Source organism: Hemiscyllium ocellatum, chromosome 9 (assembly GCF_020745735.1).
Source record: "Hemiscyllium ocellatum isolate sHemOce1 chromosome 9, sHemOce1.pat.X.cur, whole genome shotgun sequence".
In the NCBI taxonomy this organism is placed as follows: Eukaryota; Metazoa; Chordata; class Chondrichthyes; order Orectolobiformes; family Hemiscylliidae; genus Hemiscyllium; species Hemiscyllium ocellatum.
Genome location: NC_083409.1, coordinates 73223122 through 73248817, shown reverse-complemented (window position 1 = coordinate 73248817; position 25696 = coordinate 73223122). Strand labels below are relative to the sequence as shown.

The 25696-nt window shown below is 38.6% G+C and overlaps 1 protein-coding gene across 1 annotated transcript in view; it reads left to right on the top strand.

The window, feature by feature from the left end:
• rab3b (RAB3B, member RAS oncogene family) overlaps nt 1–25696 on the top strand; it is a 159966-nt gene that overhangs the window by 7923 nt on the left and 126347 nt on the right. The window contains exon 2 of the mRNA XM_060829827.1: nt 4506–4733. Within this exon, the coding sequence (XP_060685810.1) occupies nt 4506–4733 (228 nt within the window). The remainder of the gene's footprint in view (nt 1–4505; nt 4734–25696) is intronic.

Sequence of the window (25696 nt, the reverse complement as noted above, 5' to 3'; positions counted from 1 at the left end):
GATCTTAGCATTTGATGCATGGTTTTCTCAGAGTTCATTCCTTCTGTGACTATCCTCTTTTAATTTGTACAAACATTTGACTGCCATAGGGAAACAAAGGAATGAGAACAGTTAATAACACCACTTTCAGATATTTTCTGATCAATCTATTCAGAGATGTCATTACACACTCTGGAGGAGGTTGGTTTTAACCCTAGCCTCCTGGCTCAAAGGTAGGGACACTACCACTGCGGCATGAGAGTCCAATCCAATGAGTAATTGATTAACTTATTACAGGTTCAAGTCATTTATAGGTAAATACTGAGAAAACCAAGTTTGAACAGATCATAAGAAATTGTTGGTATTAAAAGATGAAGTCTATCAATGTTTGCCCAAACTCATTTTGGCTGAGATCTCTAAAGACAGTGTGGATTCTTACATCTCATTCCATTTGTCATATTGCCCAGTTAATACCAGACAGGTAAAATCATATAATTAATGGTCCTCTGCATATGCCAAACGTGTATACCAGGAGATTATGCAGGCTCAATTTCTCATCTATTTATGTTAACAGGTACAGTTTATGGATTGGGGATATGTAATTTTTATGGATAAGTACTACTTATCCAGCAGCAGCAATATTGAAATTTTCCTTAATATTTTAACAACTGACATCCAGCTCCTAAAATTCATTCTGAATTTCACGTCACCTGCTGAGCAGAGATAACAGTCTACTTTGACATTCTGTTATCTACCTAGCTCTGATGTAAATCCAGCTCATGAGTTGAAATAGAATCAAGAAGCTGTAAACACTGTGATTAGAATCCCCAGTTGTCCAGATTAAGAACAAAACACCTGACAGGCTGCTGTGGTTCAAGGCAGAGGTGAGTCGGCTGTTCAAATTCAGTTTGAATATGTACAAAATTAAACTGAATGTGGCACCCAGAGTGAACAAAGGATGGACTTTTGTGACAAATACCTACAAAAACACAATTTAAGATTCTTATGTATATGTTATCTTGTAGAAGGACATAATGATAGTGACATTACATGTGAAAATGCTTAGAGTTTTTGAATCAATGTATTATTTGATATTGTGCTTTTTTTTTGCAAGGCAGCATGGTGGCTCAGTGGTTAGCACTGCTGCCTCACAACACTAGGGTCCCAGGTTCAATTCCAGCCTTGGGTAACTGCCTGTGTGGAGTTTGCACGTTCTCCCTATGTCAGTGTGGGTTTCCTCCCACAGTCACAAAGATGTGCAGGCCAGGTGAATTGGCCATGCCAAATTGCCCACAGTGTTAGGTGCATTAGTCAGAGGGAAATGGGACTGGTTGTGTTACTCTTCGGAGGGTTGGTGTGGACTTGTTGGGCCGAAGGGCCTGTTGCCACACTGTAGGGGAATCTAATAAAAACTGACTGTTTATCTTAAAGAAATTCTCTACTAACTAAATTAATGAAGTCACCATTTGAACGTTCATCAATGAGACAAACAATTCGGAACTTGTTGCATTTGCTCACGAATATTCTCTGTATTGATCTCAAATATTCAAAGAGTTCTTAGGCTTGGTACTTATTTTAAGGACAGCACTACATGAATAAATGGAAGGAATAGATGGAGTGCTTTTTGTGAGATGTAGTAAGAAATTATATTAAGGCCAGAAAGGCCCATCTTTAGCAAGTAAATTGCTTTACAGGTAACGTTAATTAATATTTCCTTTAGCAAGAAATAATGTAATTTAAACTAATTACACTAAAAAAGCTTTCAAAAACTGTTGTTGTACTATGCATTTTTTGTACATTAATAGGCATGGTGGTCTTTCAGCCAGACTGGGTGCCAGCATGGTCTAGACTGAAGAATTGTTGTTTAGAACTTTTTATTTCTTTCGTTTTCTAATTTCTTTCTTTCCGAAGAATTTGTACTTAAGAATCTGTATCACAGTACCTTTGTATCTCAAGTGGTGCCATAAGTGGTGACTTGCAAACTTCTCACTGTACTCATTTGAGTACATGTGACAATAAAGCTAATTTTAAGAGGGTGATTGAATGCAGCCTTCTGTCTATACTCCTCCATTTGCTGATTCCAGGTAGCTTCTCCAAGGAGAAAGGGAATCTGAAAGCAAACACTGACCAGCAATTGCAAATTTAAAAGGTAGTCCACACTGAAATTGAAAATTCACCTTCCTGCACACATCAGTGTTTCCCTTACTTTCAAAAGCATGAAACAGAAACTTTAAAAAAAATCAAGTAAGAAGAGAGGGTACAGAATTAATGAGGAGGAAGTGTTGATCAACTGTTGGTACTCCAAGTTGACTGGGACCAAATGAGATGCCTCCAAGAATTTTGAAGGAAGTGAGAGTGAAAATTGCAAGGGCATTAGCCATTGTCTACTAGTCCTTCCTAGGCCCAGGAAAGATGCCAGAAGACTAGTGAATTGCAAATATCATGCCCTTGTTCAAAGAAGGTTGTAAGTGTAAGCCCAGCAATACAGACCCGTCAGTTTGACTTACTGGTGTATGGAAGCTTCTTGATTCAAGATAGAATTAGTAGTCACATGGAAAGGGTTGGTTGATTAGAGACAGCACGGATTTCCAAAGAGGAAATCATATGTAACTAACTTATTGGAGTTTTTCAAAAAGGTAACAGAGAGGGTTGATTAGTGTAATACACTTCATGAGGTATACATGGACTTCCAGAATTTTATTCGCTGCAGTGTCACAGAGCAGAGTTTTGAGTAAAGTTAGAGCTCATGGAATTAAAAAGGACAGTAGCAACAAGGATATAACATAAAAGGAAACAGAGTAATGGACAATAGATATTTTTCAGGCTGGAGGAAGACTTGTAGTGGAGTTCCCCAAGGTTAGTTTTTAAAAAATGTTCATGAAATGCACAGTAGCTGGGCCATTTATTGCTGCAGTTTATTTGCTATAGGTAGAGCCCCAATGCTATAAGGCAGCCTTTGCTTTTACTGATATATGATAATGATCTCGGTATGTAGGGGACAATTTCCAAGTTTGTGGAGGATAGTAATCTTGGAAGAATCATAAACTGTTGAGGTCAAATGGACATAGACAAGTCAGTGGAGTGGACAGATAGATAGCAGATGAAGATCTATGCAGAGAAATGTGAAGTGATGCATTTTAATAACAGGAACGTGAACAGACAATAACAAAATTGAGGGTGCAGGAGCAGAGAGGCCTAGATGTATATGTGCACAGACTATTGTAGATTGAGGACAGGTGGAGAGAGCAATTAATAAGGCACACAGCGGTCCTGGGTATTATTAGCAGTGGCACAGTGAATAAAAGCAAGGAGATAATGATGAACGTCAATAAGACATACATTATATTTCAGCTGGAGAATTGTGTCTTGTTTTGGGTATCACACTATAAAAAGAATGTGACTGCATTGGACAGAGTGCAGAAGAGATTCACATGAATGGTGGCAGGGGTGAGAAACTTCAGCTACAAGGATAATTTGGTGATGTTGTGACAGTTCTCCTTGGACTGAAAGAGATTTGGTTAAAAGGGGGCTGGATAGAGTACATAGGGAGAAACTGCTTCAAAGTATAAAGAGCAAGAGAATACAGATGTTAAGTAATATGCAAAAGAAGCAAATCTAAAATGGGAAAAAAGTTTTTATGCACAAGTGGATTGGGTTTAGAATGCACTATCTCAAATTGTGGTGGAGGAAGGTTCAACTGAAACTTTCAAGAGGGAGTTGTTTCAGCTAAGTAATGTGCACGGCTATAGGGAAAAGGCAGGATCATGGGACCTAAGTCATGATGCTCAGTTGGAGAACCACAATGGCCTGAATGGTCTCCTTCTGCACTGTATCACTTATGTGATTCTGAGAGTACAATATTCTTGCTTGGTTATCCTTTAATTAAAATGAATAGTCAATGAGTTGACCTTTTGAGTTATACAGTTTTTATGATAAAAATTTTTTAATAAGAACGTGTTATTATAATTGTTCAAATATCCATGTAAGTTTACAGAATCTTATTTATTCATGTCAGGAGGCCTCAACCCCTACAGCAGCCATATTTAACAGACGCTGGAATAGGGTTTTGTTGATATCTCTGGCTTTGCATGTAGGTTTCACCAAAGGATTCTGATCCCTCTGTATTCATTGTAGAAAACTGACAAGTTGTGCTCTGCTGATATCAGCTGAGCGTTTCTGTTAACTCTAATGGTTTCCAAAAGATGTACACCGTAATGATTTAAGTACCAGAAGTATATATGTAAATCCTGAGGCATATGAGTGTTTTTAACAATACTTATTATAATAGAAAGAAAGAAGATGGCTCCTTTCATTATCTAAAATACAGTCACTGTTCCAATTCTTTCTATAACTAGTATATAAAGTTTTTTTATAAATTGGTCTAGTTCCTGCGCTTTATCACCTCATGCTAAACAATTGCTATTATGGCAAATTTCAAAATGCTCAATACCTTCTTGTTCATTATTGCTTTGAATTTATTTCAGAGTGGTGCCTATTTATAATTTTCATTCATCTACAATTTTTAGATGGCTGCTGCAGCAGATTCTAGATATGGACCGAAGGATGCATCTGATCAGAACTTCGATTACATGTTCAAGCTTCTTATTATTGGAAACAGCAGCGTGGGAAAAACATCTTTCCTGTTCAGATATGCAGATGACACATTCACATCAGCCTTTGTCAGCACTGTTGGTATTGACTTCAAAGTGAAGACTGTTTACAGAAATGATAAAAGAGTCAAATTGCAGATTTGGGTAGGTGTTATTCTTTTTTAATTATTCTCCCTAAATTGATTAAACACAGAACAAGATTAGCTATTGCATGAAGTTTAATTGAATAGAACGAAATGATAATAAGTTAAAGAAATATTGAAAAATAGACACGAGTATATTTAATATGTTGGTGGCATCTCTTACTGGATTACAGTTCCACAGAGGCTAGATTGCAGTGAGTGATTTGGAGAAGTGAGGAGCAGCAGTCTAATTCATTAGGAGTTCAGCTTAGGTAGAAATGGAACCTGGGATTCAGATAGGAAAATATAGACTTCTGGCTTAAACTGAAAGAAACAGCTCCATTTTGCTCTGAAGTTCGTGAGCAAATGCTGATTTGTTGCCATGTTAACTGCATTCAAAATTTGATTTGTGTGAATTTAAGCTGTGAATGAATATTGCGCTTTTTTTTAGTTATTTCTACATGTCAAGTATTACAAAATATGTTAAAATTCTGTCTTAATGTTCTAGTCTTTTATATAATATTCAAAAATAACCAACCTCTATTCACCAAACTATGTATCAATTTATTGACTAGACAGAAGGGAAAATGCACATGTTGGCACATTTAAGATGACAGCATCCAATTCATCTAGTGAAGAGTTTAATTTTACATATTCCATGACCACATTTTGAGGAATAACAGTAATTTCCTAACTGTACATAAGGGAATCTGCTATGGCTCAATTGATAACACTCTCATTTCTGAATCACAAATTTAAAAGTTTCAAGTCCCATTCTGGAACTTGAGATTAAAAAAATCTGCTCTGACACTCCAGTGCAAAATTGAGAATGTGCTGCACTGTTAAGGGTGCTGTCTTTGAGCCTAGGTCCGTTATACCTGTTTAGGTGGTGTTAATTTGCAGTTAGCTCTATTTCTAAACAAAAGATGATTCTTCGCAGTGTTTTTGCCAATTTTGAGCTCTCAATTTACATCACAGAAAAGTTTATCTGGTTGTTATTATAATATTGTTTGCGGGAGATTGCTGACCAAACTAGCTGCTTCATTTCACATTTTACAACAAACTACAATTCAAAAGTACTCCATTGGTTGCAAAGGACTTTGAATCAACTTGTTGTTGTGGAAAGTATGATATAAGTGTGCGTCTTTCTTCGAGAGACCTCTAAAATGAGCCACCGGATTCTCGACTCTGATCTCCAGCATCTGCAGACTTCACTTCCAGCAGATTGTTTAGTATATCACCAAATGTGCATCTGGGCTTCTGATTAAGGTTATACGATTCATATACAGAAAATAAGTACACATGAGGTCATGCATATCCAGGTATGACAAATTTCTCAGTGTGCTGCCTGTACCTGTTGCTTGTAAGGGGGAATCTATAAAGAGCTTTACAAAGAAGAACCTGCTACCTCTGGTTTTAGGGGATAAACAGAGGCACTACAGGTAAATGCCAAGCAAAGGGCGGCACGGTGGCACAGTGGTTAGCACTACTGCCTCACAGCAACAGAGACCTGGGTTCAATTCCCGCCTCAGGCAACTGACTGTGTGGAATTTGCATGTTCTCCCTGTGTCTGCGTGGGTTTCCTCTGGGTGCTCCGGTTTCCTTCCACAGTCCAAAGATGTGCGGGTCAGGTGAATTGGCCATGCTAAATTGCCCGTAGTGTTAGGTAAGGGGTAAATGTAAGGGTATGGGTGGGTTGTGCTTCGGCGGGTCGGTGTGGACTTGTTGGGCCGAAGGGCCTGTTTCCACACTGTAAGTAATCTAATCTAATATCTACATGGGGATACCAAAGATGTACAATTGCTGCATTGAGCAACTGCTATAAAACTGTGCCATTGTACTAGGATGACATTCAAACAACATTTTGAAACAGGAATTACAGCAAATCCTCACTTAACATTTCTCCATTTAGTGCTGTATCACTTTATGTGAGTAGGAACTGAAATCTCATTTAATTTTGTGAAATTTGTTTGATGTTTCCCAAAAGCCTGACACAGGGCTGTGTGACTCATTTGGGGCCATTTTGGAGCAGCCTCACCCATTCTCCAACTTAGCAACTGTTGACTCTCCACATGCCAATCCTCTGACATGCAGCATTTCCATATGTCTAATCTTTGATTTGCAGGCTCCCCCCACTGTGGGCGGCATGGTGGCTCAGTGGTTAGCACTGCTGCCTCACAGTGCTAGGGACCCGGGTTTGATTCCAGCCTCTGGCGACTGTGGAGTTTGCACGTTCACCCGTATCTGCGTGATTCCCTCTGGGTGCTCCGGTTTCCTCCCATAGTCCAAAGATGTGCAGGTCAGGTGAATTGGCCATGCTAAATTACCCACTGTGTTAGGTGCATTAGTCAGAGGGAATTGGGTCTGGGTGGGTTACTTCTTCAGAGGGTTGGTGTGGACTTGTTGGGCCGAAGGGCCTGTTTCCACGTTGTAGGGAATGTAATCTAATTTAACCCTCTTGCCTCATCTCCCAATCTTGACTTGGTGTCTTTCTGCTTTCCTCTCCTGAACCTGTATTCTCACTCAAATACAGATTAAATGGAAAACCAGAGTTCTGAGGTAGTGAAGGTTGTGGGGCTATTATAACACATGCTGTCTTTCAAATGACTGTTGAAGTTGCTCGTTCTGTCTCTCACAGTTCACCTCCAGAGACCTCACACACCATGAGCATTCGGGAGAGGGAATTCTTGAGCGGAATCATACTTTTTTATTTATTCATTCATGGGATTTGGGCATTTCTAACTGGCCAAGATTGACTGCCCATCCGTAGTTGCTCTTGAGAAAATGGTGGTGAGCTGCCTTCTTGAATCGCTGCAGCCTATGTGCTACGGGTTGACTCACAATGCTCTTAGGGAGGGGTTTCCAGGATTGTGATCTGGCAATAGTCAAGGCACGGTGATATATTTTCAAGTCAGGATGGTGAATGGCTTGAAGGGAAGATTGCAGGTATTGGTATCTGCTTTCCTTGTCCTTCTCGATAGAAGTAATCATAGGTTTAGAAAGTACTGTCTGAGGATCTTTGGAGAATTTCTGCAGTGCATCTAAATGATTGTAGCAGCAGTGTGTACTGAATGTCAGTGAGGGAGGGAGTAAATGCTTGGGATGGGGTGCCTTTCAGGTGGGCTACTTTATCCTAGTTGGTGCCAAGCTTCTTGAGAGAGTTGTTGGAGTTGGACTCAGCCAGGCAACTGGGGAGTATTGTACACCTTCCTGATTTTTGCCTTGTAGACAGGCTTTGGAGTGTCAGGTGAGTTACTCATTGCAGTATTGCTCTGACAAGCTCTTGAATGCCGTTGAATGTCAAAGGGTGGTGTTTAGATAGTCTTTTGTTGGAGATGGTCATTGCCTGGCATTTGTGTAGCATGAATGTTCCTTGCCACTTTAAGTTGAAGCCTGGATAATATCCAGATCTTATGCATTTGAACATGAACTGTGTCTGAGTAGTCGTGAATGCTGCTGATAATTCTGCAATCAAAGCAAACACCCCTATTTCTGATCTTAAGATGAAGGGAAGGTCATTGATGAAGCAGCTGAAAATGATTGAACTAGGACACTACCCTAAGGAACTACTGCAGAGATGTCCTGGACCTGATCGAAAAATACGTTGATTTCTACTTTGCACGATCAGAATTCACACTTTCATAACCCTGGGGCTCTGGTTTCAAGTCGGATCTGCATCTTGAACGGAACACAGGCTCAGGAGGGGAGGGGAGAGGAAAGGGTAAATGAGGGGGCAGGGGGTTCAACAAGAGTATGATGAGAAGAGAATGCAAATCAGAGGGAGGGAGGGGAAGGATTTACAGCAGTTAAACTTCTCTTGGATCTGGAGATGCAGTATACAGTGTTGGCTGTGAGCAGGAAGTACTATATATACAAAGTTACAGTTTACTTTTATACTTTTAAATTAATTTTATTTACTAAATTAGTAATTTAGCAATGTAAAGTAGTTCAGCTCACAGGGTACAAGTTTTCCATTTTTTTTCCCTGTGATATGGAAAGTCCTACTGGAAACCTAAATATGCAGTTTCCCACATTTAGTATTCAACAATATTTTAAAATGACTGTAGCATACTGCATCATTCTTCTTAGTTTTAATGCATCAAAAAATAGCCTGTGGTCTTGTCTGAGTGTTTTGCAAATTATTTTGTCCAATCAAACTCCTTAAACAGCTTTGTTTCTTTTTCAGATGTGAAACCATCTTTCTGTGATGACTTAGCATGATTTATCAGGATAGATGCCATACTTTGTAGATAAAACCATTAATTCAAGTTTACTCCAAACCTATTCTGCTTAATGGCTAAGCCTAAATATTTAAAGATCCCCAAAGCTTGACTTCCAATTTTAACTTCCTTTTAATTTTATTTATAACAAATTGCTCAAATTCCACAGAATCCCTATGGAAAATCGTTGACACCTTCATAAAGGTGCCTGAGAGTTTCCTTTTCTGCTGACAGTAGAACATTGCAGAATTCATGCTGTTGGTTGAGAACAACTAAATTTTAAAAAAAAACAAATTTCTCTAATGGTGAAATACCATATCCCATTGTATCATTTAATTTTCCCAGTTTCCTTCCTACATTGCTTACTTCTTTAGATGCGTTCTGAAATTTTGTTTTCTGCAAAAATGTGGCATAGAAATGAGACAAGTTAGGTATTAATTAGATGCAAATGTTGAATTAAGTTAGTGAAATCCTGAACTCACTGATTAAATCTGAAGGGGAAGCTTTGAAATTTTTTCTTGATGTCAAGGTACTCATGTTTTCATTTTCACTGTTTTTCCCCATATGTTTCACCGTTGCCCCTGCTGTTAAGGAGAGTTGAAAATTCTGCCCTAAAACCCATGAGTACGTACTTTCCTAAATCTAATGATAACAATGAAATATAATTGAGCACTGTACAGCAATAATAACATTGTAGTTATCTCGGTGAACAAGTAATCTTGAAGTCTGGAGTAAAATTCCAGATATAAATTCAAATCCCACTATGGTGTCTGGGGAATTTAATTAGATAAATCTGGAATTAAAAAGCTAGCATTACACTGGTGACCAAGTAATTGCCAGATTGTTGTGAAATCCATCTGTTATCTAATGTCCTTCAGGGAAGGTAATCTGAGATCTTTACCCAGGCAAGCCTATGTATGGCTCTAAATCAATACAATGTGGTTCACTCTTGATTGTCCTCTGAAATGGCCTAGCAAACCACTCAGTTGCAGGAAGGTGACTCACCACCATTTTCCCAAGTGCATTAGGGATCATGCACCAATGTCTACCGTACATTCCTTCGATGAATGAATGAATGAATGATTTTTAAAAATTGATATTTGTTTTACATTTAGTAACTTAATGAGAACAAATTACCTATTATTAGGAGAAACAGATTCTAATTATTCATAATGATGTTTAGTCATATAGCTATTTTTTGAATTGAGTTACTGCAGTTCCCTTTGCAATGTTATGGAGTTTACTTTTAAAAATGAAATAAGGAAAATATAATTTTAAATAATTATTTCTATACATAAGAAATACACTCTTGAAATTTAAGCTATTTAACTTTTCTCTCTAGCCTGTTAGAGAATAATGGACAGCTATTGGGTCCTGACAAAATGGGTGTTGATTTCACATTATATGCTAACTTGAATGTTGAGGTGAGACTTGGAGATATTGGGCAGAATAACACCAAAAATCAGCTAGGTGTTAATTTCAGGGAGTTTAAGGGAGGGTTTCTTTCTGTGAGCTCAAGTAAATTATCTCATGCAATTCTCCACAGATTGCTTCATTATGTATACACTCCGCTTCTATAAGAAAAAAAGAAATGGGAGCAGGAATAAAACATATATCCCCTCAAACCTGTCTCCCCACTATTTTATGATCTGCTTCAGGCCTGAGGCGCTTTTTCACGCCAGTGCCTCAGTGCCTTCAACTCTTCAATATTTTAAAAATCTATCTATCCTCTCTTTTAATACCTTCAGTGGTCTAGCCTCTACATACATATTCATTACTCTCTGGGAGAAATTTCTTTGCATCTCAATTTTAAATGAGTGCCTCCTTATTCTGTAACTATGTCCCCTGCTTTAACATTCCCCCAATAATGAAACATCTTCTCAATGTCAACCCTGTCAAGCCCCTCAAAATTTTGTTTAATAAAATCACCCCATATTCTTCTAAACTCTCATAAAGTAATTCTTGATAATTCAACTCCTTTATCCCAAGAATCAGCATAGTGAATCTCTTTTGGAGAATTACAAATGCCAATTTATCCTTCCTTAACTGTGGGGACCAAACTATACAATGTTGGTCATGCTTTGGATTCTTCGACCAGTTTCTGTGTGAATCCTTTTTTACTTAGGTGCTATATATGTGAGGTGAACAAAAGGGCCAGGTCAACTTGCAATTCAATGCAACTTTATTCATAAAATAAACTGAAGACACAAAAGGCCAAATATTATCTGAAGTTATGGTTTTTGTGATAAAATTCCTGCTTCTTACATTAATTACTTTAGTAATCACATCATTAAGACTTTGTCACAATCCTTTACTAAACTACCGTTGGCTACCAGACTAGGACTAGGTACTACCCATGCAGTTAAATTTGGCCAAGCTGTGTACTCAGCTCTGTTAAATTTGGTGAAGGTTAGTCTTGTCCCTGGTCGTCCTCGCTGTCTCCAGGTAGTCTGCTGCTGGGCCAGGTGAGGTCTTTGCTGAAGTAATGGTTGTTAGGTGTCCCTTCTTGTTCCACCCTGCTGCATCCTTCCAGAATGGTCTCTGGCGCTCAGTAAATTGGACTTCCAGGTCAAGGTCACAGCCAATAGGACCTCAATACCATATATGGAAAATGCTGGGCTGCCTTCGGCATCCATTCCCCGAAGTGTCAAGGGCACATTCACCTCTACACACATGATCATGACAGAAACTTGGGACTCTGGCAAGTCAGTTTGTATGTACTCCAATATACAAACCAACTTTGTTTGCCAGGGCACATCTGGGCTTGTACTTGCTTGCGGGTTAAAAAGTGAGGTCTGCAGATGCTGGAGATCAGAGCTGAAAATGTGTTGCTGGTTAAAGCACAGCAGGTCAGGCAGCATCCAAGGAACAGGAAATTCGACGTTTCGGGCCGGAGCCCTTCATCAGGAATACTTGCTTGCCTTTGTCTTGTGCAGATGGTTGCTTTTGGCCTGTCTAGAAAGATTCCTTGAACCTGGCTGCTCAAAGTTTACCAATTTTGGTTTCGGGCTTAGCCATTCAGGCCCCGAACTATCTGACCACAACAGTATTCCATAGTACTCCAGGTGGGGCCTCGCCAACACCCAGTACACGATTGTAACTAGATTTCTTTATTTTTAAACTCCTCTAGCTATGTCTTTCCAAATTAAAAAGAGACCCATGTATCCTGACTCTCATGCTTCTGTGCACTAACCAATCCTCAATCCTTATTTTGATTTTACCCCTCAGACCATGAACTCCTGTCATGTGGAAAAATATTTTGTGTGGCTCCTTATTCAATGCTCACTAATTCCCCCATATCAACTTTGCTTGTTAAATCCTCAAAGAATGCTAGCAAATTTGTCAAACATGATTTTCCTTTCATGAAATGCAGCTCTTTTTGATTGCATTAAGCATTCTAAATATCCTGCGGTTTCTTTTTTAATAATAAACAGTTGCATTTACCTATGACTAAATAGTTAGTCTAATGAGGTATAGTTTCCTGCTTTCTGTTATCCCTTTCTTGAACAGAGGTATCACATGAGCAGTTTTCCCATCTGCATGGAACCATACTAGAATCCATTGAGTTTGAGACTATTTCAACCAATGCTCACACTATCTCTGCAGCCACTTCCTTTAAAACCCAGGCAACCTACCTGCTTGTCCAATACTTAGGTTCTTGTAATAGTCTCTATCACAATAAACATTCTCTTAATAATGCCTTACTTATCTAATATCTTTAGGATGTTTTTAGTATCTGTTATCATGAAGACCAATGCAAAATATTAGTTTAAGATATCTTCCATTTTCCTGTTCCCTATTATCAATTCCTCAGTTTCATTCTCCAGACATCTCATACTACTTTATCTAATCACTTATACAATCATAGAAACTCTGCTCTTTGTTTTTATTTTTCTTTCCAATTTGCTTTCCTTGTCAATTTTCTCCTTTTTCACTTGCTTTTCATTCATCCTCTAGTGTTTCTTAACTGCATTCAATGCAGTTGAGAAACTGGTTTTGCTGCATTCAATGCTTTAGTTTTTGATTGGATACTCCTTCTGAATCCTATTTGCATAAACATTTAACATAGCTGTCTCCCTGACAGCTACTGTGACAGGATGGCCACCCATCCCTTCAGATCTCAAGTCTAGCTCGAGCAGATGGCATAGTCCTGTGACACTGTACCAGGACACCCAAGTGTTCATCTGGAGGAAATAGCATTGGGGATTGTAGAGTCTGGCCCTCCTGTACTTCCACTTTATATACAGAGCAGCAACTCCTTCATGTGGAGGCTATTGGCAGCTGTTCTAAGTAAGTGCTTGTCCTGAGCTTGCTGATGCATTTGTTCCTCTTCCATTCCTCTGCACCTTCATAGCACTGCAGTTACAGTGATGATAACCCCTGATGTGCCTGGATCAATTGGTCACAGTCCCACACAAATTAATTGGGACTATCAGAAATAGAATAGGTCCTTTTGTAATGTGAGCAATCTGTATTTGCATTATATGCAAATTGTGGCTTAACATAGTCCTCCATGTAAGTCTGCTCTACTGTGCAATGACATCATGATTGATCTGATGATCCTCAACTCCATCTCCAAAGAATATTTACCCTGTAACCTTTGACTCTTTTACTTATCGAAAACATGTTCTTTATGGAACGAAATCTGTCCTCCATACCAATAGCATTGTGCTTGACTTTTAACTGTCCTCTGAAATGATGAACCAAGCCATTCACATGTTAGATTTGTACATTAAATGCTACCCTCACCCTGTGGATAAATCAAATAAAACCTGCGCAATGTAAAGCAATCCTACTTCCAACTCAGTCACTGAAGAGACAACTAAGAACTCAACTGAGATTTTTGTTATCCCTGGCACATGATTATTGAAACTAACCATGGTATGCTATGCTAATTCAGTGTAGTAGCCTAGAAGCTCTGTAATCTTTATGGCTTAACATTGCACTAGGTCCTATAGCTGTGGGGATGATCTCTGCATGAATTCTTAGGACAAGAGTTTGCAGGAAGTTTGAAATAATTTAACTTTAATATCCATTTGATGTAATTTGAGTGACAATACACTGCCAACAATGAGAAATTTGGATTGGCAGTGATGATTTTTGAAGTGAAAGAATGCAAATATAGAATAGTTAAAGATACAAGAGTGTTAGTGTGTTCTTCCTGTGATCATTGTTTAAAAGATTGTTAGTTTTAATATAATACATGATCACTTTTATCAGTGTACACAGTGACTAGTTAACTGAAAATACAGAAATTACTTTTGAATTTTAACAGATATATTTTGCTGTTCTGGTAATCAAACAATTTATATTTAGACACTGTGGTTAGTCAATGTGTTTCCAATTAGATACTGAAAAATGGGAATGCATTACAGTTTCCTGGAGTTAATATGATATGATACTTAAATAGCAGATAAAGTCAGATATAGTAGAAAGCATGTTACAGTTTCAGATTGAAATTATATCATTGTGTCTTGTGACTTCCTCTGTGATGTATCATTGAAGTGATTACTGGTTATACTAATCCCACTGTGACTACACTGGAACATTTAGTCAGATAATTTGTTAAAAGTATAATACCATGCTGTCATTTACCATCATTCAACACAATTACATAAGGCATTTGGTGTGCATTTACTGTAAAGCCCAGCATGTTCAAGCTTTGGGATCTGGTTGCTGGATATCATAGAGGTGTACAGCACGAAAACAGAACCTTCGGTCTAACTCGTCCATGCCGTGTGTGTACCAAATCATTAATGGGCCACCAATGAATGCAAATTTACATGAAATGCAGTATCTTCCATCCATAACATTCAAATTCTTCCTTTATTCCCCACCTTCTCCACATCCCCTTCCTTACTTCTCCACCCTGCCACTCCTTTCCCTCTATGGCTAGGACTGGAGAAGACATAGATGTTTTAACCAACCTGCTCAGGCATGTTTTAACACTTCTTTGGGGCAGGTGGCACTTGAACCTGGACCTTCTGGCTCAGAGGTGGAGATGCTGCCATGTGCCAAAGTAGCCCTCCTTGCAAAGCTGTAATGGTTACATCTTTACTGGTACAAAAACATTTATCCTTGATTAATGTAGATTAGCCAGTCAGTGAAAAGGTTTTTAAATCATTCCAGGACCAGTAGTTTAAACAGCTGAAGCCAAAACTAGCCATCTGATTTAGCCCACTGTTGTCCAGCATTTATGTCAGTTCAGCTCCAGAGATCCTTGGGTGTCTTGTCGGAATGGCAAGCAATGGTGAATTCTGCTGAACTTCATAAAATCGCAAAGCCTACTATTGTTCTAAAAAGAAATAAAAATAAGAAAGAGGATATGTGGATTAAATTGCTTTCAAAATCAATCTGGAGCAGCACAAATTCCAGCATATGTTTTGGATACAGTGTATCAATATCATTGCTAGTTTTAGATCTTCCAGAGAGAAACACTGAGTCAGCCAAAATATTTTCTGGTTGGGACAAATCTGCCTTTATCCAGTCCTGGAATATTGTCTTCCAACTTAGTGTGTGGGTTAGTGGTAATTGAAAAGTACAAGCTATCCAATATTGAAAAATAAAGACAGCATTGCTCCATCCAGCCTTACTCCTCTTCCTGTTGTCTTCTTATTTTTGTGTCTTTAAAAACTGTGTGGACTGCAAGGAGAAAGAAGTGTTTTGAAAATCAAAGATTTACCAAGATGGCTGCATAATTTCACTGCAAAGAATTTGATACCTATTTTGACATCTATTATGTGGCACTGGGTTCCTGCAATGTTCAGATGATTAGGAGCTTGAGATATTGTTTACAAGTGAAGCTGATTGTCTCTCGGCTAACTGATTAGGTTGGAACTAGGAAAAAGACACAACAGAGACCCAGGCAGAGAAAGATATAGAAAGATGTGTTCTTGTTCTCTGCAGCAGAAGCTGCCTGTCTCTGCAGTTTTAAATAATCTCAGAGGAATTTTGCGAGGTGGCTTGAGAGATTGTGCAGGAGGAAGGAGGCATTCAGATTTTTGGGACATTGCGACCAATCCTGGGGGAAGTGAGTCTATTACAAATTAGATGGTCTACACCTGGACCAGACTGGAACCAATGTTCTTGGGGGTGCCAATGAGGAGGATTTAAACTAATGGGAACCAAATCAGGATGTTAGTGGATAGTAAGGAGGTAGGAACTAGAAAATGAATTCAGTGTGATGAAGGGGAAGAGTAGGCAGGGAGCAGATGATGAACGCAAAGGGACTGGTGATCTGAGATGCATTTGTTTTAATACGAGAAGTGTAATAGGTCAGGCAGATGAAGTTAGGGCTTGGATTAGTACCTGGGAGTATGATATTATTGCTATTACTGAGACTTGGTTGAGGGAAGGGCATGATTGGCAACTAAATATGCCAAGATATTAATGCTTCAGAATGGATACAGAGGGAGGTAAAAGGGTTGGAGGAGTTGCCTAACTGGTCAGAGAGGATATCACAACTGTGCTCTAGGAGGCCATTATGGAGAACTCGATCAGAGAAGCAATGTGGGCAGAACTCACAAATAGGAAGGATGTGGTAACAGTGTTGCAGCTGTACTATGGGCCTTCCAACAGCATGCGTGAGATAGAGGTAGAAATAGGTAAACAGATTAACGAAAGATGTAGGAGCAACAGAGTGTTAGTGATTGAAGACTTTAATTTTCTCAACATTGACTGGGATTCACTTTGTGTTCGAGGTCTAACTTGGAGCAGAATTTTAAGGAGCGTCCAGGAGGGTTTTCCAGAGCAGTTGGTAAATAGACCAATTTGGGAAGGGGGCATACTGGACCTGGTATTGGGGAGTGAGCCGGCCAGGTGGTTGAAGTTTCAGTAGGGAATAGTGATCACTTGGGAATAGTGATCACAATTCCGTAACTTTTAAAATACCCATAGACAAAGATGAGAGTGGTCCTAAAGGAAAAATGCTAAATTAGCAGAAGGCCAACTATACCAAAATTCGACATGTAGATTGGGAGCAACTGTTTGAAGGTAAATCCACATTTGATATGTGGGAGACTTTTAAAGAGAGGTTGATTAGAGTTCAAGAGAGACATGTTCCTGTGAAAACAAAGGATAGAAATGACAAGATTAGGGAATCATGGATGACAGGTGAAATTGGGAAACTAGCTAAGGGGAAAAAGGAAGCATTCATAAGATCCAGGCAGCTGAAGACAGATGAAGCTTTGAAATTATTTTGGGGATGTAGGACCAATCTGAAATGAGAAATTAACAGGGCTAAAAAGGGTCATGAGATATCTTTAGCAAACTGGGTTAGGGAAAATGCCAAAGCCTTTTATTCGTATATAAGGAATAAAAGGGTAACTAGAGAAAGGGTCAAGATTAGAGTGGTGCTGGAAAAGCACAGTAGGTCAGGCAGCATCCAAACAGCAGGCAAATTGATGTTTCAGGCAAAAGCCCTTCATCAGGAATTCTTGATGAAGGGCTTTTGCCTGAAACGTTGATTTTCCTGATTCTCGGATGCTGCCTGACCTGCTGTGCTTTTCCAGCACCACTCTAATCGCCAACATCTGCAGTACTCACTTTTGCCTAACTAGAGAAAAGGTTGGCCACTTGAGGACAAAGGTGGAAAGTTATGCATGGAGTCAGAGAAAATGGGTGAGATTCTTAACGAATATTCACTGACAAGAGGGACATGATGGATGTTGAGATTAGGGATGGATGCTTGATTAGGTCAAGTCGGAATAAGGAAGGAGGAAGTATTGGATATTCTAAAAGGTATTAAAGTGGACAAGTGCCCAGGTCCAGATGGGATCTATCCCAGGTTACTGAGGGAGACAAGAGAGGAAATATCTGGGGCCTTCGTAGATAACTTTGTAGCATCCCTGAACATGGATGAGGTCCCAGAGGACTGGAGAATTGCTCATATCCCTAGTTTAAGAAGGGTAACAGGGAAAATCCAGGTAATTATAGACCAATGAGCCTGATGTCATTGGTAGGGAAGCTGCTGGAAGCTGGGGGATAGGAACTATTCTCATTTGTAATAAAATGGGCTTATCAGTGAGAGACAACTGGTTTTGTGCAGGGAAGGTCATGTCTTACCAACTTAATAGAATTCTTTGAGGAAGTGACAAAGTTGATTGAGGGAAGGGCTGTAGATTCATATACATGGACTTCAATAAGGTATTTGATAAGGTTCCCTGTGGTAGGCTAATGAGAAAGTGAAGTCTCATGGGGTCCAGGGTGCACTAGCTAGATGGACAAAGAACTGGCTGGGCAACAGGAGAAGAGAGTAGTTGTGGAAGGGAGTTTCTTAGAATGGAGAACTATGACCAGTGGTGTTCCACAGGGATCCTTGTTGAGACCACTGTTGTTTGAGAGATACATAAATGATTTGGAGGAAGGTATAGGTGGGTGATTAGCAAGTTTGCAGATGACACTAAGATTGTGGACAAGCACTCCAAGATCCTTCTATTCAAAGAAAAAAGAACAAAGAAAATTACAGCACAGGAACAGGCCATAGCAGATAGTGAAGGGGACTGTCAGAGAATACAGCAGAATGTAGATAGATTGGAGAGTTAGGCAGAGAAATGGCAGATAGAATTCAATCCGGGAAAATGCAAGGTGATGCATTTTGGAAGAGCCAATTCAAGAATGAATTATATAGTAAATGGAAAAGTCCTGGGGAACATTGATGGACAGAGAGATCCCTGAAGGTGGCAACGCAGGTCAGTAGAGTGGTCAAGAAGGCAAAAGACACGCTTTTCTTCATCGGATGAGGTATTGAAAACAAGAGTTGGCTGGTCATGCTACTGTTGTATAAGATTTTGGTTCAGCCTCGTTAGAAATACTGTGTCCAGTTCAGGTCGTCACATTACGAAAAGGATGTAGATGCTTTGACGAAGATACAGAGGAGGTTCACCAGGATGTTGCCTGGTATGGAGGGTGCTAGCTATGAAGAGAGGTTGAGTAGATTAGGATTATTTTCATTTGAAAGACAGACATTGAGGAGGACCTGATTGAGGTCTATAGAATCATAAGGGGTAGACAGGGTGGAGAGCAAGAAGCTTTTTCCCATAGTGGAGGACTCAATTACTAGGGGTTACGAGTTCAAAGCAAGAGCGGAAAAGTTTAGGGGAGATATGCATGGAAGATTCTTTACGCAGAGAGTGATGGGTGCCAACGGATGTGGTAGAGGCAGGCACCATAGCGTCATTTAAGATGTATCTGCACAGATGCATGAATGAGCAGGGAGCAGAGGGATACAGACCCTTAGAAAATAGGTGACAGGTTTAGATAAAGGATCTGGCACAGGCTTGGAGGGCCAAAGGGCCTCTTCCTATGCTGTAATTTTCTTTGTTCTTATTTCTTTGAATTGAAGGATCTTGGAGTGCTTGTCCACAGATCTCTGAAGGTGGCTGTACAGGTTAATAGGGTGGTTAAGAAGGCATATAGGAGACTTGTTTTTATCAGTCAAGGCATAGATTATAAGAACATACAGCACTTTGGTTAGGCCACAGCTGGAGTACTCTGTGCAGTTCTGGTCACCACACTATAGGAAGAATTTTATTTGCTTTGAAGGGATTGCAGTGGAGATTCACTGGGATGTTTCCTGGGATGGGCATTTCAGCTATGAAGAGAGGCTGTATAGGTCAGCTTATTTTATTTGGAGTAGAGACTATTGAGGGGAGACCTGATTTGAAGTGTATGTGTGTAAGGGGCATGGACAGGGTGAATAGAAGCAGTTGTTCCCCTTAGTCAAAGGGTCAAGAATAAAAGGGCACACTTTTGTGATGAAAGGAGGGACTTGAGTAAAGATGTTTTCACTGAGAGGGTGGTGGGAGTATGGAATGCACTGCCTGGGATGGTAGTTGAGGTGGGTCGCCTCACAACCTTTAATACATTGGATGAAAACTTTGCGTTCAACGCTATGGGTCTGGACGGGAAAGTGTGACTAGTATAGGTAGTAGTGTATTTTTTGTTGGTGCAGACTCAATGGGTTGAAGGGGCTTTTCTGTAAGAGTCTCAGTTAAACTTGAACATAAACAGTTGACTTTCCTATAGCAGTTGTTGTGATTTTTGAATTGATAAGTCAGAGACATTTTCCAAGTGAATAAGTTACTCTGTACTTTTTGCAAACCAGAGGAAGACTTCTGAGAACAGAAACTGAACAGCAAGGGTCTGGCTAGCTGACATAGGATCATCTCAGCATCATAATCAGGGTCATTGAACGTGTGTGTGTGTGTGGATTATATCTATTTGCTTACAGCTAGAATTTAATTACTTGTAATAAATAATGTTTCTTGTTTTGTACAGAATTTTCTGATATTCAAATAAATTGGGTACTCTGCATACCTTTAAAAACAAACTTCAAACTTTCGGTGCAATTCTAGGAATAACGAGGCTTGATTTCATGGTGCATTACCTCAGTGAGTTGTGACATTCCAACATCTCTGGAGTTTAAATTGTAGAGGATAGGTTTCAGTGTATTCAGCGGAGGAGTACTTGCAGAGACAGGAAGCAATCCACCATTATCATTGCTGACAGAGGAAGAAGAACTGACTTTTGTACATTTGAACCTGGCACCAATAATAGATGGTAGGAGGAACATTTAAGTACAGAAGATTAGCACAGGAATAAATCAATAGAGGGTTACTGAAATTCCAACAGCAGCCAGAATTGACTGTCTCAAATTTTAAAATGTTTCATGTTAAAAAAGACAATAACTTCGGCATATTTTTAAAGTTCCAAGCAAACTTCATACACAAGGAAGGACTAGAAGCAACTTATTGCATGAAAATATCATGGACAATCTGACAGCGGGTTGTATGGAAAACTAGCAACAGTAGGCCTGGTTAGGGGTTGTTCACAGAAATCAGGAGTGGGAACACTGGGAGGAAAGCCTACAATCGGGTAATGAGGGACGTCAGTGGGGAAAGGTTTGTTATCAGTTTAGTTAGTAGGATGTTGGAGGTCTGGGCTGTTGGTGGCTGAGGGTTTCCTTGAGTACCCTGGAGAGAGCATTTGTTCTCCTGTTAACCCACAAGGAGATTTCTTTCTTTGTTCATGGAACATGGGTATCACTGGCAGCATTTAATTTCTAACTCTAATTTCCCTAGGGTAGTGATCTGCCTTCTTGAACTGCTGCAATCCTTGGTGAGTAGGAACACTCACAATGCTGTGAGTTCCAGAATTCTGGCCCAGTGACATTGAAGAAATGTAATATAGTTCCAAGTCAGGATGGTGTGCAGCCTTGAGGGGAACTTAAGTATTCCCATGCATCTGGTATCCTTGTTGTTCTAGATGATAGAGATCATATATTTGAAAGGTGCGATCGAAGGAGTCTTAATGAGTAACTGCGGTCGTGAAGGAAATGAATGTTGGAAGAGGTGAATGGGGTACAGATAAAGCAGACTGTTTTGTCCTGGATGGTATCAAGCTTCTTGAATATTGTGGAGCTGCATTCATCCAGGCAAATGGAGAGTATTTTATCACACGTTTGACCTGTGCCTTATAGATGGCAAATAGATTTTGAGAAGACAGGGGATGAGTTCTTGTTGCAGATTACTAACCACTAATCTTCTCTTGTAACCATTCTATTTATGTGGCTGTTCCAGTTCAGTTTCTGGTCAATAGTAACACCCAAGATGTTGATAGAACTAAATTGAAAAATTGACAACCAAAACTCCCAATAGTTAAGCCCTCCCTGGTAAGGTAATTAGATCTCTGACTGCATTTTGTGGAAGCTTTCATTGCAAAGGTTGGTTTCTGTACTGTAAAATTTTAAATATCTGGGATGATTTAAACCAGTTTGCTTGAGTCTGTTAGTTTGAATCTCAGTTTGAATCAGAGGTACAAGAATTGAGGTCTAGGTTTCAGTTAATATGAATCAGCAATAATACATAGTGATGTTTAAACTTGAACAATACCCAAACACAGAGTTGAAATTGCACTTGTATTATTTGTCATCAAACAGACATTCAGCAGAAACAAACTTACCAAAAACGTTAACTAACAGAGAAATGACTGAATTCATAAAGGTGGAACAAGATCAAATTCTGTTAGTCTATTAACAAATGCAGGATCATGATTTTTTTTTAATTTAACTATTATCATGCACAAGATAATAATTCTGTTGAATAGGTAAATGCCAGATGTTTAAAACATTTGATTTTCATGTCTTGATCTGTAATTTTTTTCACAGATGTGTTCATCAAGGATTAACTGCACTAGCAAATTCAGCAGATTTTAAACTATTGAAATGCTCTCACTTCCCTAGTTATACATTGTAGTGTTAAATGAAGATTTGATTTTGCCATGATTCATTTTTAATTGAAAGAAAGACTTTGTCAGTATTTTTCAAATTGTCTTCACTCATACACCATTTCATACTAAAACAAAAGGAGCTGATTGGTTTTCATGCTTGAACTAAATGTGGCCAAATATGACTGACCTATTGCAGAACTTTGTTCATAACCACAATTTCTTTTCCCACTCAGTCTAGAAACACATGAAAACCTGCAATGCTATGTAAGTAGCAACTAACAAAAAAGGCAAATCTATGCACTGTTACTGTCAATACATTGCTCATTATGCTATCTGTCTTGAGTTTGTGCAAGAGTTAAGAAAATTAATAAATTGTGGTATATTTTGTTTTCATATGCAAATCAGCATGAGATATTTTGATTGATAATTTTGGTGTTCTTCCAGCGGTAAATGTGGTTCTGGCAATTGAACAATGTCATCTATAAATATTGCTGGATGTAGCCTGACAGTGCAAATATGCCCACAGGGACCATAAAAATAGATCCTGTTGTATCCTTCAGCTTTAATTATGTGTGTTTATGTTTCTTTACTTAAATTAGAATGTCAAATAAGTTAATAAAACTAATCGGTCTTAGTTGACAGAAGATTTTTTCTACTGTTCTTTCACTGTTCTTATACTTTAACGATCATGTTAATAATTGAGGTCAAGGGGAGGTGATGGCTTGGTGATAATATTGCTGGACTATTAATACAGAGACCCAGGTAATGTTCTGGGGACCTGGGTTTGAATCCTGCCATGGCAGATGATGAAATTTGAATTCAATAAAAATTTGGAATTGAGAACCCAACGATGACCATGGATCCATTGCTGATTGTTGAGAAAAACCCATCTGGTTCACGAATGTCCTTTCGGGAAGGAGACTGCCATCCTTACCTGATCTGGCCTACATGTGACTCCAGACCCACAGAAATTCTTAATTGCCATCTGAACAATTGCAGATAGGAAATAAATGCTGGCTCGCCAGTGACGGCCTCATCCTGTGAATGAGTAAAACAAGTATGCTTTCTAATGTTTTAATCAATATAATTATAATCAGTAACTTCATAATAAGTAACTAGGGGTCACAATTTCAAGATTGTCAGCAAGAGAGTTAGGATAAGGAAAAACTTCTTTACTCATAGAGTTGTTAGGATTTGGAATGTGCTGCCTAGGAAGTGGGTGGAGGTGGAATCTGTAGGAGGTTTCAGAAGAGAGCTGGATATATATTTGAAAATGATGAAGTTAGAGGGCTATGAAATAGGGCTGAAGAGTGAAAGTAGCTGGGTAGCTCTTTTGGGATTTGGTACAGACACGATGTGATGAATGTCCTTCTTCTGTACTTTAAAATTTTATGATTCTGTGACACTATGTTATAGTGAGGTCATAACGTGGTGTCCCTTGCCCACTGTATCACCCATCAAATAATTGGATTTTTGAAATAAAGCCTACTTGTAGTGTAGCCTGCTCAATTTACGTAAGCACCACATAGCATAACTGATCATGTGCAGATAAAGCATGCATATAGTTAACTAGATGCAAGAAGGGATTTAAGCTAATGGACCTCCGCATAATAAGACTTCAGCATTTAAGCTTTAAGCACTCAGCACCCATTTAAAAGAAGTAGTTCAAGTGATGACTTAAGCAAGGCGAGTAAATTATGTGCTTGAGTATCCTTCCACATAATCTTTACTCTATGCCTCATCTTTGGTCAAGCTTCCAATGGCCAGTCATTTAAACGTGTTCATAACCCACAAATTGTAGATGAATGTATGGCAATACTCCATGGGCAGTTGACAGTTCTTCACTAACTAATGTTGCCCAAAATGTATCCAATGCACATGCTGGACTGCTGGATGTGTCACAAGCCTCACCAAATTGAGAATATGAACAAACCTCAGATATTGGACAGTCGTGGTACAAAACACAGAATGGATAACATTTGAAATAGATTTGGAAAGTTCAAAGTGTATACTTTAATAAAAGTGACACAAGAATCACATCTTTTGACCATTACACAGGAGGGAATAGAGAAAAAAACATATCAATGCATATCATGTCCGATTTTGGATGAGAAGCTGCTAAATTTTAAATTTAATTGCTCATATTTAATATAGTGTTAGAGCTAAACGATTGCAATTATGGGTAAATGCAATGAAAAGAACTACATTTTTACATCTCCAATACCATGTTTTGAGCAGTAGATGAAACTGAAAATATGTAGAAAACTTCTCAAAAGGTAGATTGATAAATCAATTTTTATTGGAAAGAAAGTGAAAATATTGTCAGCATAATAAAATAAAGGGAAAAATATATATAAGAGAATAGGGGAAAAGGTAAGCAAACAGAAATACAATATTTCATTCATGCCAAATTTTGATGGAGTGGAGCATCATTATGCCACATTATTTAGTTTTTGTTTTGTTTCATCCTCAAGCTTAATAAGTTATTAAAGCTTTTGTTCACTCATTTGCGGCCCAAATGTTTTTAGTTCATAGTTTTCTGGAAGGGTGAGGTTTATTGATGGGACCAACAAGTCATTCTCCTTAACTAAAGTGATTAAGTTATTGAGAAAGTAAAGGAGGAATAATGGAGAAGGAGAATATTTTAGAGTCAAAATAGTCAAAAGAAATTAGAGAGGGGCAGAAAGTTTAATTTTAAAAATGAGTGTAAAAGTGACCAAAGCAAAAGTAAAATTAAAATGTTAAATTTTTAAAAAATTCTTGAGACAACTTGCTCCTTTAAAGGAATGAGACTGCATAATTTAAATTCTTCCCCTTTTTGGCAAAGAGGTTAGTTGGTATTGTAGGAATATAATTTTTCTCAATAAAATACTTTCACTGTTAAATAGTATTGTAATTTTCTTTGGTGGCTTTAATGGGCAATTAATGCAGTTCCAGCAACATACTTAAGTTTACTGTACTGCGAGGTTGAATTTCTGCTTTTGTGAGTCTAGTGGAAGAGGAGTGCAAATAACCCAATGTCGCATCTTGATTACCTGTATATCACTTCCTTGAAACAAGCTACTGGACCAGTATTGCAATTACAAAAATCCTGTTATGTTTGATTAAGTTTATTGTAATACTTATCTCTCGCTGTGAATATGTAAGTTTTTACCTCATTCAGGACACAAAACCTAGAATATTAAGGTTCATATTTGCAATTTTATCCTCCAGTTTAATAAGCAGCAAGGTACTCCAACTAGAAATAAAAATTCAAATCATTGCTACCTTAGGAAATGTGGATAAAACTAAGTGACTTGAATGTCATTAATTCTCAATTTTGAGTACCATTGTGCAAAGATACATCAATTAGATACTCATACAAAATTGTTTCAACTGTATATGGAAATAAAACAAACTGCAAATATTGTTATTGTTTTGATTTTCTATGTCAGAATTCGGGCAGTCTATTTCACTCTCAGTTCTATTCTCTTTCAATTTTTTTTTCAATTCTTCAATTCAATTTCTTTGAATAATTAAATTCTCCTTGTTGCCTCTA